This window comes from Crinia signifera, chromosome 2, assembly GCF_055691185.1.
Source record: "Crinia signifera chromosome 2, ASM5569118v1, whole genome shotgun sequence".
NCBI classification, from domain to species: Eukaryota; Metazoa; Chordata; class Amphibia; order Anura; family Myobatrachidae; genus Crinia; species Crinia signifera.
The window spans coordinates 381,146,248-381,163,080 of record NC_139218.1 but is presented as its reverse complement, the minus strand read 5'-3'; the positions used below and the strand labels follow the sequence as shown (position 1 = coordinate 381,163,080).

The window sequence follows — 16,833 nt, the reverse complement described above, 5'->3', positions numbered from 1 at the left end:
TGTAAATGATTGCTGTTTTAAAAAAACTGGAGATTTCTTCCCAAATCTCTCACTTTCTGAATATCTCATCCTATTAAATCTCACCCATTGTGTTTTTAGATTTAAATATAACAACTTTGCCTGAATTGTAAGTAAATTAGGGGAAACACCAGGTACTGTATCCTATTAATGTCTGTATATAGGAACTTATTCTGGTTGATTCGCAAGGCTGCGAAGTCAACCAGACGCCGCCCTGTGAATGTCGAAATGCACGCCCCCCCCCCCCCCCTCGCTCACCGCATTCGTACGCACGGGGTGCGAATGGATGTTTAATATACAGCCCATTTGAAGGCTGTGGGGAACACCCACATCATTCGATATTCGTCGATCATCGAATGATGTGGAAGTCACACGCACATCTAAGGTTATTCTGAGGTGAAGTTAGAGGTGCGTGGGCATTTAGAACGGGGTGGCCAGCTGACATCTGGGCGCGACTATCCACCGACTCCACACAACCCCCAGCCGCAGCCTGCGGTCAGGTCATGTTGGGGGTGTAGTGTCCTGTGTCTTAGATGTATTATGGCCAGTGGTCAGGACATGTAGGGGTGTAGTGTCCTATGTCTGTATATGGTGTAATAGATGTATTATGGCCGGCGGTCAGGTCATGTTGGTGTGTAGTGTCCTATGTCTGTATAGGGTGTAATAGATGTATTATGGCCAGTGGACAGGACATGTTGGGGTGTAGTGTCCTATGTCTGTATAGGGTGTAATAGATGTATTATGGCCAGTGGTCAGGACATGTTGGGGTGTAGTGTCCTATGTCTGTATAGGGTGTAATAGAAGTATTATGGCCAGTGGTCAGGTCATGTTGGGGTGTAGTGTCCTATGTCTGTATAGGGTGTAATAGATGTATTATGGCCGGCGGTCAGGGCATGTTGGGGGTGTAGTGTTCTATGTCTGTATAGGGTGTAATATATGTATTATGGCCGGTGGTCAGGACATGTTGGGGTGTGGTGTCCTATGTCTGTATAGGGTGTAATAGATGTATTATGGCCGGTGGTCAGGACATGTTGGGGGTGTAGTGTCCTATGTCTGTATAGGGTGTAATAGATGTATTATGGCCGGCGGTCAGGACATGTAGGGGTGTAGTGTCCTGTGTCTGTATAGGGTGTAATATATGTATTATGGCCAGTGGTCAGGACATGTAGGGGTGTAGTGTCCTATGTCTGTATAGGGTGTAATAGATGTATTATGGCCATTGGTCAGGACATGTAGGGGTGTAGTGTCCTATGTCTGTATAAGGTGTATGAGATGTATTATGGCCAGGACATGTTGGGGTGTAGTGTCCTATGACTGTATAGGGTGTAATAGATGTATTATAGCCAGCGGTCAGGACATGTTGGGGGTGTAGTGTCCTATGTCTGTATAGGGTGTAATAGATGTATTATGGCCAGTGGTCAGGTCATGTTGGGGTGTAGTGTCCTATGTCTGTATAGGGTGTAATAGATGTATTATGGCCAGTGGTCAGGTCATGTTGGGGTGTAGTGTCCTATGTCTGTATAGGGTGTAATAGATGTATTATGGCCAGTGGTCAGGACATGTTGGGGTGTAGTGTCCTTTGTCTGTATAGGTTGTAATAGATGTATTATGGTCAGTGGTCAGGACATGTTGGGGGTGTAGTGTCCTATGTATGTATAGGGTGTAATAGATGTATTATGGCCAGTGGTCAGGACATGTAGGGGTGTAGTGTCCTATGTCTGTATAAGGTGTAATAGATGTATTATGGCCAGTGGTCAGGACCTGTTGGGGTGTAGTGTCCTATGTCTGTATAGGGTGTAATAGATGTATTATGGCCAGTAGTCAGGACATGTAGGGGTGTAGTGTCCTATGTCTGTATAAGGTGTAATAGATGTATTATGGCCAGTGGTCAGGACATGTTGGGGTGTAGTGTCCTATGTCTGTATAGGATGTAATAGATGTATTATGGCCAGTGGTCAGGACATGTTGGGGTGTAGTGTCCTATGTCTGTATAAGTTGTAATAGATGTATTATAACCGGTGGTCATGACATGTAGGGGTGTAGTGTCCTATGTCTGTATAAGGTGTAATAGATGTATTATGGCCAGTGGTCAGGACCTGTTGGGGTGTAGTGTCCTGTGTCTGTATAGGGTGTAATAGATGTATTACGGCCAGTGGTCAGGACATGTAGGGGTGTAGTGTCCTATGTCTTAGATGTATTATGGCCAGTGGTCAGGACATGTTGGGGTGTAGTGTCCGATGTTTGTATAAGGTGTAATAGATGTATTATTGCCAGCGGTCAGGACATGTTGGGGTGTAGTGTCCTATGTCTGTATAGGGTGTAATAGATGTATTATGGCCAGCGGACAGGACATGTTGGGGTGTAGTGTCCTATGTCTGTATAGGGTGTAACAGCTGTATTATGGTCAGTGGTCAGGACATGTTGGGGTGTAGTGTCCTATGTCTGTATAGGGTGTAATAGATGTATTATGGCCAGTGGTCAGGACATGTTGGGGTGTAGTGTCCTATGTCTGTATAGGGTGTAATAGATGTATTATGGCCAGTGGTCAGGACATGTAGGGGTGTAGTGTCCTATGTCTGTATAGGGTGTAATAGATGTATTATGGTCTGCGGTCAGGACATGTTGGGGGTGTAGTGTCCTATGTCTGTATAGGGTGTAATAGATGTATTATGGCCAGTGGTCAGGACATGTAGGGATGTAGTGTCCTATGTCTGTATAGGGTGTAATAGTTGTATTATGGCCAGTGGTCAGGACATGTTGGGGTGTAGTGACCTATGTCTGTATAGGGTGTAATAGATGTATTACGGCCAGTGGTCAGGACATGTAGGGGTGTAGTGTCCTATGTCTTAGATATATTATGGCCAGTGGTCAGGACATGTAGGGGTGTAGTGTCCTATGTCTTAGATATATTATGGCCGGTGGTCAGGACATGTTGGGGGTTTAGTGTCCTATGTCTGTATAGGGTGTAATAGATGTATTACGGCCAGTGGTCAGGACATGTTGGGGTGTAGTGTCCTATGTCTGTATAGGGTGTAATAGATGTATTATGGCCAGTGGTCAGGACATGTAGGGGTGTAGTGTCCTATGTCTGTATAGGGTGTAATAGATGTATTACGGCCAGTGGTCAGGACATTTAGGGGTGTAGTGTCCTATGTCTGTATAGGGTGTAATAGATGTATTACGGCCAGCGGTCAGGACATGTTAGGGTGTAGCGTCCTATGACTTTATAGGGTGTAATAGATGTATTATGGCCAGCGGTCAGGACATGTTGGGGTGTAGTGTCCTATGTCTGTATAGGGTGTAATATATGTATTATGGCCTGTGGTCAGGACATGTTGGGGTGTAGTGTCCTATGTCTGTATAGGGTGTAATAGATGTATTATGGCCAGCGGTCAGGACATGTTGGGGGTAGTGTCCTATGTCTGTATAGGGTGTAATAGATGTATTACAGCCAGCGGTCAGGACATGTTGGGGTGTAGTGTCCTATGTCTGTATAGGGTGTAATAGATGTATTATGGCCAGTGGTCAGGACATGTAGGGGTGTAGTGTCCTATGTCTGTATAGGGTGTAATAGATGTATTATGGCCAGTGGTCAGGACATGTTGGGGTGTAGTGTCCTATGTCTGTATAGGGTGTAATAGATGTATTATGGCCAGTGGTCAGGACATGTAGGGGTGTAGTGTCCTATGTCTGTATAGGGTGTAATAGATGTATTACGGCCTGCGGTCAGGACATGTTGGGGTGTAGTGTCCTATGTCTTTATAGGGTGTAATAGATGTATTATGGCCAGCGGTTAGGACATGTTGGGGTGTAGTGTCCTATGTCTGTATAAGGTGTAATAGATGTATTATAACCAGTGGTCAGGACATGTTACGGGTGTAGTGTCCTATGTCTGTATAGGGTGTAACAGATGTATTATGGCCAGCGGTCAGGACATGTTGGGGTGTAGTGTCCTATGTCTTTATAGGGTGTAATAGATGTATTACGGCCAGTGGTCAGGTCATGTTACGGGTGTAGTGTCCTATGTCTGTATAGGGTGTAACAGATGTATTATGGTCAGTGGTCAGGTCATGTTGGGGGTGTAGTGTCCTATGTCTGTATAGGGTGTAATAGATGTATTATGCCCAGTGGTCAGGACATGTTGGGTGTGCAGGGTCCTATGCCTGCATAGGGTGTAATAGAATTGTATTATTGTCATGTTTAGTGGTCATTATATGTTGGGTGTGTAGTGTGTTTATGTCTATACACAGCATGCCCACTCCTGAACTCTGCACTAATGGCTGGTGGGGACTGGATCTTCTAGGATCCATTGCCACTGTGTCCTGCTGCAGCTGTGGTGGATCGTCCCAGGATAGAATTAGGGATCAGCCAATGGAGGGTACACTTGTCCAATGTAGGACAAACCTGCTGTCACAAATCAGAGCTCCCAATGATAGGGAATGTGTGTACCTAGCAGCTTAAGTCGCTGCTTACTACACAACATGTTACTGTTTAGTAGACTTGGTACTAACATAATACAAATATGTTTCATTTCACCAGGTGAGCTGATAGTTTTGCACAAAACAATGACTTATTGTATCTACAGGGCAGTCCAAAAATGCCCTTTGTAGCAAAAGCAATGTGCAGCCCTAATGATCATATTGATAATTTCTTTCAGCGTGTTTAATCACTGGCTCTAATTATCAGCGTTCCAGTTATTGTGGTGTAAAAGTGGCACGTCTCTGAGATCTACTACAATACTATTACTGTGACAGCTAAACTGTACCCTGCTGCCTAGGAGAAGAGTAAAGGTGCCCACACACTAGAACGATTTTTGGGCCGATTTTCGATAAATCGGCCGATATATCGGCCAATATTTACCGATAATCGGTCAATAATCGGTCAAAAATCGGCCGATGCTCGCTCCCGTGGATCTTTTGCTAAATCTTCTGATCTTACGTGCTGCACAAAAGATCAGAAGGTTTAACAAAAGATCCATAGGAACACACACGGGATCTTAAGAAAAATCTTTGGTAAAGATGTGCGCTTGCCTGAGATCTTTTGTCCAGATCGGACAAAAGATTTGAAGGCTAATTTATGCGCACATCTTAAGATCGCAGATCTTTCTAGTGTGTGGGCACCTTAAGGGGTACTGGAGAGTGTATGAGAATGACAGGTATAGTGTGTATCCATCTTGAAGGCCCCCATACACTAGTACGACTTGGGACGATTTCACCCGATCCCATGGGATTGTGCCAAGAAATCGTCCCAAATCAGATATTTTTTAAATCTTAAGATAAATCTTTCTCAGTATGTACTCTTTTTGCAAAATCGTTTGTCGAGGACTGAAGGGGAGTTCATGGGAAATCTTAAGATCACAGATCTTCCTAGTGTGTGGGCACCTTTTAATATAAACAAATATCTTCCAATAAATTGCAAATGTAATCTGTTACTGTCACAGGAACGCCCTTGTTATTATGCACAGATCCAGATAGAGTATAAATAATGATCTGTTCAGCTGCTCTCATCATAAAAAGATAAAACTGGTTTGCGTTCATTAAGGACACACATACGCTCTTAATTGTTTTAATTAATGATTTCCTAACCAGCCATTTACTAATGAGTGTTATTTATGGAAACAGCGCTGTGATTAGTGTCCTAGGAGCATGTCAGACATTCAGGGAACATTACTGGAAACTGGCGCACAGGTAACTGCAAAAAGATGCTAGAACCAATAACATTCTACCGCAGGGTTGCCGACCCTCCCAGAATTTCCGAGAGTCTCCCGAAAATCGGGTACCCCCACCCGGCCCCCCGGAAGGGTGGGCAACCCTCCCGGATTTAGGTGGGACCCCCGCTGACCCCCGGATCGCGGCATTAAAATGTCGCAATCCTCGGGTCTCAGAGGAGGGGGCGGAGCTAAAACGGCACAATCGCGTCATTTTAGCCCCGCCCCCTCCACAGAGATACGTGAATTTGATGCTTTAACAGCATGGGGGCGGGACTTTGTGATGTCACTCATAAGCCCCGCCCCCTGAGTGGCTGCTGAAACTCTCCTCTCCGGGCTTCTCCGGGAGAGGAGAATCTTAAAGTCGGCAACCCTGTTCTACCGTTACACTGACACAGTTCAGCGCCTGAAAGCTGTTGGTTGTTGCGCATCACAGTTTAAAAGCAGTGCCACATAGGGGGAAATATGCTAAGATGGGAGTTCTATTTCACAAGGGCTGTTGCTATGGGCAACCATTTAGATGCTGGGCCACATGCACTAAGGCCTTTAGTCAGATCTGAGCTCAGTACAAATTTGGGCAAAACCATGTGCATTGCAGGTGGGGCAGATGTAACATGTATAGAGAGAGTTAGATTTGGGTCAGTTGTTTTGTTTCTGTGCAGGGTAAATACTGGCTGCATTATTTTTACACTGCAATTTAGATTTCAGTTGCAACACACCTCCCCCAAATCTAACTCTCTCTGCACATGTTACATCTGCCCCACCTGCAGTGCACATGTTTTTGCCCATTTTGAGAATAAATTTGTACTGCAATCAGATCTGAATAAGGGACCAAGTTTCAAAAGTGATAAAATGGAGAGTGATAAACAACCAATCAGCTCCTGCCTGACATTTTTCAAACACAGCCTGTGACATGTCAGGCAGGAGCTGATTGGCTGGCTGATTATCACGTTTGAAGCTTAGTGCATCTGGCCCACTATCTATTATCTTCTAGAAGGCGCTTAATAAATAGAAAATGGAAAAACAGCCCACCTAGGGTTTTACATCAATTGTTTCCTACACATTAGTCAGGGTATGTAATCCACCTAGGCGGCACAATGATTAGCTTGCTGCCTGTCATAGCCCTGCTCAGTTAAACCCTGTCCACAATGCCCCACAACCATAACAATCATCCTGGCACCTTCTATAGCGGGGGTCGGCAAAATATGGTCCACAACCCAAACATCTTTTGCACACACTTGGAGGAAGAAGATGACCCATCATGAAGGTCAAGGACAGTGGTAAGCAGGAGTCTAACACGCATATTGAGGACTAGCGGCAGGGGTGGATTGGCCTGCTGGGAAACCAGGTCATTTCCCGGTGGGCCGGTACTGATTTTGTCTGCTTTTTCCCTATCTGGGTCGCCGCTTTCCCCTGGCTGGGCCGCAGGCCTCAGACCGCGCTACCACAGTGGTTAGTGCCCGCGTTTGCAGCCACCAACTCCTGTCTGCCCAGTGCCCACAGTCAATATGGCCATTGGTCGCTTTGGGGTGATGTCACCCGGTACTACAGTGTTGCTACGGCCGATTTCGGGGGACATTACCGGGACTGAGTGGCTTCAGTATGTGTGGCCACAAGCAGCGTGGCACCGGGCGAAGCTTGGTAAGTGAGGCCCCCCCCCCCCCGCTCATTACCGTTAGCTCCCCCCCCCCCCCCACCGCTCATTACTGTTACCCCCTCCACCAGACAAACCCCCCCTCCCCCCCCCCGGTGGGCTGCATCCGAATTTTTCACGGCCCAGATTAACGGTTCTCATAATGGGCGAGATGTACTGTACTAAGCCTTGAAAAGTGGCTGGTGGTTTATCACTCTCGATTTCATCAATCAGCTCCTACCTGTCATTTTTCAAACACAGCCTGTGACATGGCACTTAGAAGCTGATTGGCTGGTGGTTTATCACTCTCCAATGTATTACTTTTCAAGCTTTGTACATCTGGCCCAATGTGTGCCAGGGAAACTGTGGAACAAAATCTGCCAAGAGTACCGTCTTGGCATAACACGATAAAAACAAAGGGTTAGATGTAATAAGGAATGGTTTGTCAAAGGCCTCGATCTTCAGCTGATGTCACATTGTATTACCTTGATGGTTTAGGCTCATACATGACGCTTCTTTTTATTTCACCCCAGGTTGGCTCCTCAAACCATCATATGAACTCGAAGATGCTCCAGTTTCCGTTCGAGATATACGTAAGGAGCTTATATCGGAAATGAAGGCCGAAAACATAAAAGCATTTCTGCGGTAAGGAAACCTTTCCATGCGGTTGATATCCTCATACAGAAAAAGGTTCTACCCTGTCTACCCCGAGGAACCGATTCCTCACATATAGCCTAGCGATCCTCAATGGTTTCATACTGATGTTGACGGCATTGCCATTCATAGTGGCGGTCCGAAGATTCCCTGCCATCATTGGCAAAGAGTGCAGCAATTTTTTTTAAATGAGCCGCTTAGCTGCCGTCCACTTCCTTGATTGCCAAGCTGTGTGTGTCGTTTTTCTCCACCCCATGATGCATCACTTGGCCACCACCCTTATTCTCTGATTGGTCCATTGTGTCCAACAAGCAGTCTTGGTGCAAGCCATCAATGTACAGGACGGATACCATCAACGGTGAATGATTTGCTGGCTACCGATGCACCGTTCTGGTGGCAGGTGAAGCCGTACCTTTAAGGAAGATGATGGAATTTTAGAGAATCTTGCTTGTTGGGGAAAATTTGCTAAGATGGGAGTTATATTTCACTTGGGATGTTGCTATGGGCAACCGATCATATACTATCTATTATCGGTACTTGTTTCCTAGCACGGCCACAATCTTCTTGGTCGTGTGCCTTAACTTTAAGGCACACGATGCCCACGATGGACCCGATTTTCTTTCAAATCAGGTCCATTTTACCGTCAAATGGAAAATCGGGTCCATCGCGTCGGTCGTGTGCCTTTAATAAGGCACACGACGCGACCAACGCGATGGACCCGATTCTCCATAGGCTTCAATGTTAAAAATATTTTAACATTGAAGCCTATGGAGAAATCGCGTCCATCGGGTCCATCGCGTCGTGTGCCTTAACATGGCACACGACGCGACCGACGCGATGGACCCGATTTCTCCATAGGCTTCAATGTTAAAATATTTTTAACATTGAAATCGCGTCGGTCGTGTCGGTCTTGTGCCATTATAATGGCACAAGATAAGATGGACTTGATTAAGTCCATCTTAACATAGTAATCAATGGGATATGGGCCATTTCTCATTGTATATGGCCCCGTCATGCCCCCCCATTGTAAACGCCACCCCACGATAGACGCCAACCCGAAGCGTGGCGAGCGCAGCGAGCCCGCGAGGGGCGGCGGTGCGCGTCCTCCGACCTTTTCATTCCCCTACTATCCACGTCGGCGTGGAGGTGAGAATAGAATAGTGTGGCGAGCGCAGCGAGCCACCGAGCCCGAAGCGTGGCGAGCGGACGCGTATAACTTCACAGGTATACGCGTCCCCTCGCGGGGCTCGCTGCGCTCGCCACGCTTCGGGCTCGGTGGCTCGCTGCGCTCGCCACACTATTCTATTCTCAACTCCACGCCAACGTGGATAGTAGGGGAATGAAAAGGTCGGAGGACGCGCACCGCCGCCCCTCGCGGGCTCGCTGCGCTCGCCACGCTTCGGGTTGGCGTCTATCGTGGGGTGCGCTGTACGCCGTTAAATTTGGGGGGGTTGGGAATATTTTACATTGAATGCAATGTAAAATCGGGTCCCAGGGACCCGATTTACATTTCATAAAAAAAAAAAAATCGGGTCAAAAATCGGTCGGTCGCGTCGATCGCATCGCATGCGACCAAATCGCATGCGATGCGATCGACCCGATTTTTCCGACACGACCACCCCGATGTAAATCGGTGTGGCCGTGCTAGGAAACAAGTACCCTATTATCTTCTGGAAGGTGCTATATAAGTAGATTCTGATTGGTTGCCCAGAGCAATATCCCATGTGACCTAGAACTCCAATCTTCGTAAATATGAGTTTAGCTGCCTTAGCTCTAGATCTAGCTTTGACAGTCTGTAAATATAGCTTTGGATCCAGCGTTGCTCATTATCGCACTAGCGGCCTGGTGACACTTTATTGACAGACTCCTAAAGGTCCATGCACACTGGGTGATTATGCCCGGTGTGTATGGACAGTGAAGATCGCTATCATCTCTGAGGGAAAGCACACTGAGCCGCTTTCCCCCTGCCCGGCACCACCTTTGGGGGAGGACGGCAGCGCTATGCAAAGCCATCCTCAAAGCCGCTCGTCTGCTGGTATAACCAGCAGATGAGCGGCTTTCCCGGCAATGAAGCAGGAGAGCGCAGCAGCGCTCATCGGCGGGCTACACACACTGGGCGGCTTTGAGCTGAAAGCCGCTAAAAACTTTCAGCTCAAAGTCGCCCAGTGTGTATGGGCCTTACTGTAAGTATTATTGACCATTTTATTTATATTAATCTGTAAACTTTTTTTTAAATCTACCTATAAATCCTAATGGTCTGTATAGATTTCCTTTTAAAAAAACTATAAATGATGCTACGTTATAAGGTCCCTTTAAATACTGTGTAAACCATTTGCTCTGACCCCTGTCATGCGAATATTCAAAACATTTTAATTCCTCAAGTTATTTACAAAAAAAAAAAATCTACGGTCTAATGAGGAAAGCGTGTGATCTGGCCGCTCTGATTTATTTGGGTGTTAATTGCTCCATAACAATCAATGTCCTTTCTTACTTTTTTTTTTTTTTTTTTATTGACCTTTTTACTAATATTCTGTTCATTTTTCTTATTTCAGAGATTTTACAAATGAGCCCCACCTGGCCGGGACGGAACAGAACCTTAATCTCGCCAAACGCATCCAGGCTCAGTGGAAGGAATTTGGATTGGACAAAGCAGAGTTGGTCCACTACGACGTCTTGCTGTCCTATCCAAATGAGACAAACCCGAACTACATTTCCATTATTAATGAACATGGTGCGGAGGTGAGGCGACACCCGCCTGGCTGCGGAGCGAGGGTGAATCTAGGATTTGGGATGGAGGTTGGGGTTACCTTGCAGGACTAAGCAAGCTAAATGTCGAGACCGTAGAAGGTCCTCATGAGTTTTTCATATTTTTATTTTTCATTTTTGGAAATTTTTCATACCCGGCTCCGAATGGGAAAATAAACTTTCACGAGCACAGAAAAGTCACATGTTCTGAAGATTGGCGAGCCTGGCAAGGGTATGCGCTACACTAATTGGGGGGGAGAGGTTTTTTTTTTTTTTTTACATGGCGCATGCGCCGGGCTACAAGGGGCGCAGATCAGGAGAGCTGTAGACACAGGTCATATCGGCAAAGGGGGTGGGGTTAATATATTAGGCTGCTACGGGTGCTCACTTCTCATTATGCAGGATGAGCAGAACCAATTAATTACAAAACGTTTACATCTGCCACAGTAATACTAACTGCCATTATTTCTCACATTCCACAGCATAACTATATAAATGTAAGATGGTGTATGCATTGCACACAGTATAAACATGCCAAGGATCATACCCCCTACCCCCACAACATGGTATGTGAGCAGCTTCACTCCACCACTCCAAGGAGGATTATTAACTCCAGGCCATACATTATACCAGTATCCACATTCCTCAGCCCATTCCGTCATTATCCCGAGTGCTGGGATGCAGCTTAAACATAGTTCTCCAGAATTAACACTCACTCCCACACTGTTCAAACCAACAGCTTCTCATGGGAGCGTCGCACAACGTGTGTGTGTGTGTGTGTGTGCGTGTGTGTGGCGCAGAATGATCATGAAGGTACTGAGAAAACCGTTGAGGTTTGTGATAAATGTCACTTTTAAATCCTTAAACTACCCTGTAGCAATATAAGTGTAAGTGCACAGGTGCTTACTAGGGTTACCAACTCATCCCTTTAATCCGGGACACATACTAATTACACAGGTTCTGTGGCTGGCTTTCACCTGGTTTTAAACTGCCACACCTCAAGACTCCATTTCAACTGATTTTAAACTGCCAGAGAACCTGTGTAATTAATATGTGTCCCGGATTAAAGGGATGAGTTGGTAACCCTACTACTTACGGTCTCGTGATTTGATGTGTATTACACTTGCATTGGTGTATCTACAGTGGGAGTGAGGTGCACATGTGGCCCTAAGTCGAGTGGGGCCGCACACCCTGCACCCATCTAATAATACATACCCTCTGTCCTCTCTGAAGTCCTGCATCAGCCGGCAATGCTGGGCTGCAGAAGTCACTGGCAAAATGGTGCGGCGGCCATTTTCCCAGTGACCTGCAAAAGATCCAAGAGTACATGACGTGGACACCATGTTCATGAAAACCTTAATGTGCGGTCAGAGAAGATAAGGGCCAAAAAAAGCCTGATCCCTTCCCCTAAATCCATTGCTGGTTTGTGTTCTTGCCAATTAGGTCCATGGTTTTAAACCCATCATTTAAAAATCGTGAATGACTGAGACCACAATAGTTTAACTGTGCTCAGCGGATCACTAGTCACTGATGTTCACCATTGATGACCTCTCACTGATGGTGAACTTAGACACCATCAATGGTTGCTAGGCCAACCCTATTATGGATATGTGGGGGAGGGTGTCATTCGCACAAGACAAAGATAGGTGCCCGCCACCTTTGTTTTATGTGTGTCATCCCAACTGTATATGTCGATATATGTTTTTTAAGTAATTTTCGCAGCCTTTTAAATAATGAATCAATAAAGGTTAATTTTTTATAAATTAGTTTATTAGAGGTGCACCCACAAAAAGGACATTCTTTTTCTCTCTTTTCTGTCAACCCTATTATGGGCATCATGTACACTGTACTGGACACTGAACCTTCTCGTGTTCTGAAAATAATCACTTACCTTTAGACTTTGTTTTACACCTATCAATTTTTAATATTGCAACATCTCTCATTTATTGGCAGATATTTAACACATCCCTTTCGGAGCCACCACCAGCAGGGTATGAGAACTTTACGGACATTGTTCCACCCTACAATGCTTTTTCCGCTCAGGGTGACCCGGAGGTAAGACTACTGACTCGTAAGGTGTTTGTACAACAAGCTGCTAACCTATTGTTGTCCATTGTCATAATTCCACCGATTACTGTCCAACTATGTGATTCCCTTGAAGCCCACATAAGGGCACCTTGCAGGTGACCGCTGAAGCATAAAATGAAGGCTTAATTTATTCCATGCTTATTGGCAATCACCGGTACCAATGTACTGTCAGGGGTAATGTTCTTCAGGTGAGTGGCAGGTGGCTGTGCCAATGTAACTTACTGATGTAACCATTACTTTATGTACAGTGTGCTACAGCGCCAGCTGGGCAGCCTAAAGCCAAAGTCTCCTTCTCATGCCACAAGCATTAGATCCTACATGTCCGTTGTATAGCCTTTATTACATGCACATGGGCAGTATGACTGGCGAGTCCCGTGGCACCCATTTATTTATTAAGTTTCTGATATAGCGCACGCATATTCTTTACAGAGAGAATATTTGAACATTCACATCAGTCCCTGCTCCAGTGGAGCTTACAATCTATATACCCCACCACATCTACACACACACACACACACACCGATATCTAGGGTTCATTTTAGTTGGGAGCCAGTTAACCTAACAGTATATTTTTGGATTTTGGGTGGAAACCGGAGTACCTGGAGGAAAGCCACGCAAGCACGGGGAGAAAATACAAACTCCGCACAGTTAGGGCCATGGTGGGGATCGAACCCATGACCTCAGCGCTGTGAGGCAGTAACGCTAACCATTGCATCGTCCGTGCTATAGACCTTTCACTCACACACTGGAAAATGGACATAAATTGTTCTTTATAAAATAACCTGGTTGTTTTCATTACTGCGAACGGCCGATTTGGTGACATCAGGTAACTGGTCTGTCTGTGTGATGGTGACTTGCATCTGACGGGGCAGTATGAGAGAGCACTATGGCCCCAGCAGGGCCACCACTTCCACAGTAGACAAGATAACCAGCAAGCGAAAAAGTCCCTTTTACAGCTCTTCCGTCTAACATTAGACCCAGCATCTGATTTTATTTATTAACCGTTTCTTATATGGCGCAGCATATTCCATTGATACATTGACCGTGATACAACAAACTGGGTATTTACAGACAGTCAAAGGTATGAGGGCCCTGCTCGCAAGCTTACAATCTATAGGGAAATAGGCATTGATACACAAGGATAGATATTCTTTATTGTATTAATTCCACCAGAATGCAAAGGTTCCTGGTGTGTATAATATACAGCGACCCAGCAGTTTGGCCATGGGTCAGGAGGATGGAAATTGAGAAAATGAAGGGAGTGGATATGTGTGGACTGTACAGTGGGTATGTGATTAGATCGGAATGGTATATGAAGGTTAAGTGGCTGGTTCTGGAATTAGATAAGCTTGCCTAAAGAGGTGAGTTTTCAGGGAACGCTTATAGATTTGGAGAATGGAGGAGAGTCTTATTGTGCTTGGCAGGGCATTCCACAGAATGGGTGCAGCCCGAAGAAAGTCCTGCAGTCGGGAATGGGAGTGAGTAATGAGTGTGGATGAGAGACGCAGATCTAGGGAGGAGCGTAGAGGTCGTGTTGGATGATATTTTGAGATAAGAGAAGAGATGTATGTTGGTGTAGTTTGGTTTATGGCTCAGTGTGTAAGTAAAATAATTTTGTATTGAATACGGTAGAATACAGGTAACCAATGAAGTGACTGACAGAGTAGCTTTGCAGACGATGAACATCCGGACTTGTCTTACAGGGCACTTTGGTATATGTGAATTATGCCCGGACTGAGGACTTCTTCTATCTCTCCCGCAACATGAGCATCAACTGCACTGGAAAGATTGTCCTCGCCAGATACGGCAAGATCTTCAGAGGAAATAAAGTAAGTACTTGCATATTACATAACGCATTCCCTGAGTTCAGCCGGCATCCCGCATGCCCGCCAAACGTGGAGGCTGTCACATTTGGCCGTGCAAGTTTATGCATTTTGTGGTTGGAACTCTGCCGTAGCTGCCCTCACTGTCACATAAATATGCATGTTATTTCCGAGTGCATTGCCCATACTGTAATTCACTGCACTTGTCCCATGCAACTCAAGCCCACATACGCCATGCTGTGAGACTTATTGTGCCGCCGTGCCAGGCGCTCTGCGAATAGTTATCGGGACAAACGCCATAGGCAGGCTAGATGAGGGCGGAGCCATCTGTACTTCACTGCACTCCCTTCCAGAGCGGGCACAGGGAGAAAATAAGCAGCACACGCTCCGCAAACTAGCGCAAGATTAACTTTACTCAGCTACTTTGTTTTTTGTCATTCTAACTCTTTGTGCTTTGTAACCATGGCCCTTATTCTGGTTGGTGCGGTAATGTCCGCGTGCTGTCGGTCCGACGATGTTTTGTGTCTGCGCATGTGCAGAGGCGTCTCTGCGCATGTGCGAGCGGGGCGTACGGCCAAATCCTGCATGAAATGTGAACACTCCGAACAGGGGGTGGAGAGGGGCGTGAAGGGCTATTTGGGCTCATTACCATATGCATACGCCCCGCGTTTCATGGGCGTTCCCATGCAAACGCTGGGCGTACGTATGGTAATGCAGTCGTGACGCGCGTGTAGGGGGTGGACATATGACATCGCCGGATGTCAGCTGCCCGCCCAGATCCCTGCTTTTGCACGGAAAAATGTCCGTGTGGTCTGAGGTTGCGGGAGCTGGTGGCCCACTCGGTCCTGCATTCGATGGTCTGCGACCATCGAATGATGGGGGAGGTTCCCTGAGATGGAGGGGGCGTATTCCATGAAAAATACACGTGCGGTCCGTTCGGCCAGCTTCTTACCGTGTACGGACGGAGTTGGCGATCCGTATGGAAGGCGAGGTTTCGCACGCACGGTCCTGGCCGCATATTCGGATCCGGCTGCACCGATCAGAATAAGGGCCCATGTTTTTTATATCATTGGTTAATGTTACGTTTTAATTGTCAGAGGATAAACGCAAAGCAAAAAAATTAACGTACAGTATAAGCATTAAAACCCTGATATCATAAAGATAAAAGAAATACATATGTGTTGAATCGTTGTTTAAGCTGGGAATACATTATACAATTATCTGCCTATGGAATGAAAATCATGTAATGTATGGCAGCAAATGACACTAGACCAGTGATGGCTAACCTTGACATTTTCATTTGCCTTCTTCACATTTGTGTAGGCACGCCACATATCATTTTTAACCAGCAAAAGCCAATTGTGCATCCTATACTCACATTCTAATGAAAGAGCTGCATTAAAAGAATTAAAAGAATTCTCGTTATCCTGAGTACTTGAGGGTTACTCAGATGGTCAATCTATCCCATGCTCCGTCTTTGGATCCAGCAGTGCATCAGAGAAGCCGGCAGATGTCTAATACGCATCCTGCCACATTAGTATATTATCGCAGAGCCAGTGGGGTAACTATAAAATGTGCCCCCAGCCCCGCCGCTGCCGGATCTGTGGCCAGGACCCGCAGATCTACTTGTCTGTGGTCCCGGCGCTCCTCCTGGCTGGCTCCTGCTAATGAAAATGACCATCACAAAATGTCTGCCCCTAATAGCAGACTGTTTTTCAGGATGCTAGAGGAGGCCACCACCTCCTCTAGCGTCCTCAAAAGGTGTCTGCTGTAAGAGGGGGGAGGGCCGGGATCGCAGACAAGTAGATCTGCGGGTCCCGGCGGCGGCAGCAAGCAGAGGGGTAAGGTAGGCTGGTCCCGGCAGCAGAGCAGCGCATTGATAGCCCCACAGCCCCCCTCCCCTCGCATCCCCACACTTACTCAGCCCCTCCCCGTGACCACAGGGTCTGCAAGACTATTGTTACGCCACTGCCCACAGCACTGTGTGATCTTTGTACATCTTCTATCAGGCCTAGTCTCCAGCATACAGATGTGTCCACATACATCTAGCCTCCCTTCATGTTAAACAGCCCTTCTAGTCACACCATGGCCCCTCTGTAGCACCAGGCATCTTTTTGCAACCTTTGGTTGCACATTACATGTCCTACGTGGCCGTCCCGTGTGAA

The 16,833-nt window shown here is 46.4% G+C and overlaps 1 protein-coding gene across 4 annotated transcripts in view; it reads left to right on the top strand.

Moving 5' to 3' along the window:
- The window catches only part of NAALAD2 (N-acetylated alpha-linked acidic dipeptidase 2), an 84,579-nt gene that overhangs the window by 4,904 nt on the left and 62,842 nt on the right, over positions 1-16,833 (top strand). For all 4 annotated transcript variants that reach the window (XM_083170154.1, XM_083170156.1, XM_083170155.1 and 1 more), the window contains 4 exons: positions 7,892-8,003; positions 10,565-10,751; positions 12,711-12,812; positions 14,549-14,674. In XM_083170154.1, coding sequence (XP_083026280.1) covers positions 7,892-8,003; positions 10,565-10,751; positions 12,711-12,812; positions 14,549-14,674 — 527 coding nt within the window. The remainder of the gene's footprint in view (positions 1-7,891; positions 8,004-10,564; positions 10,752-12,710; positions 12,813-14,548; positions 14,675-16,833) is intronic.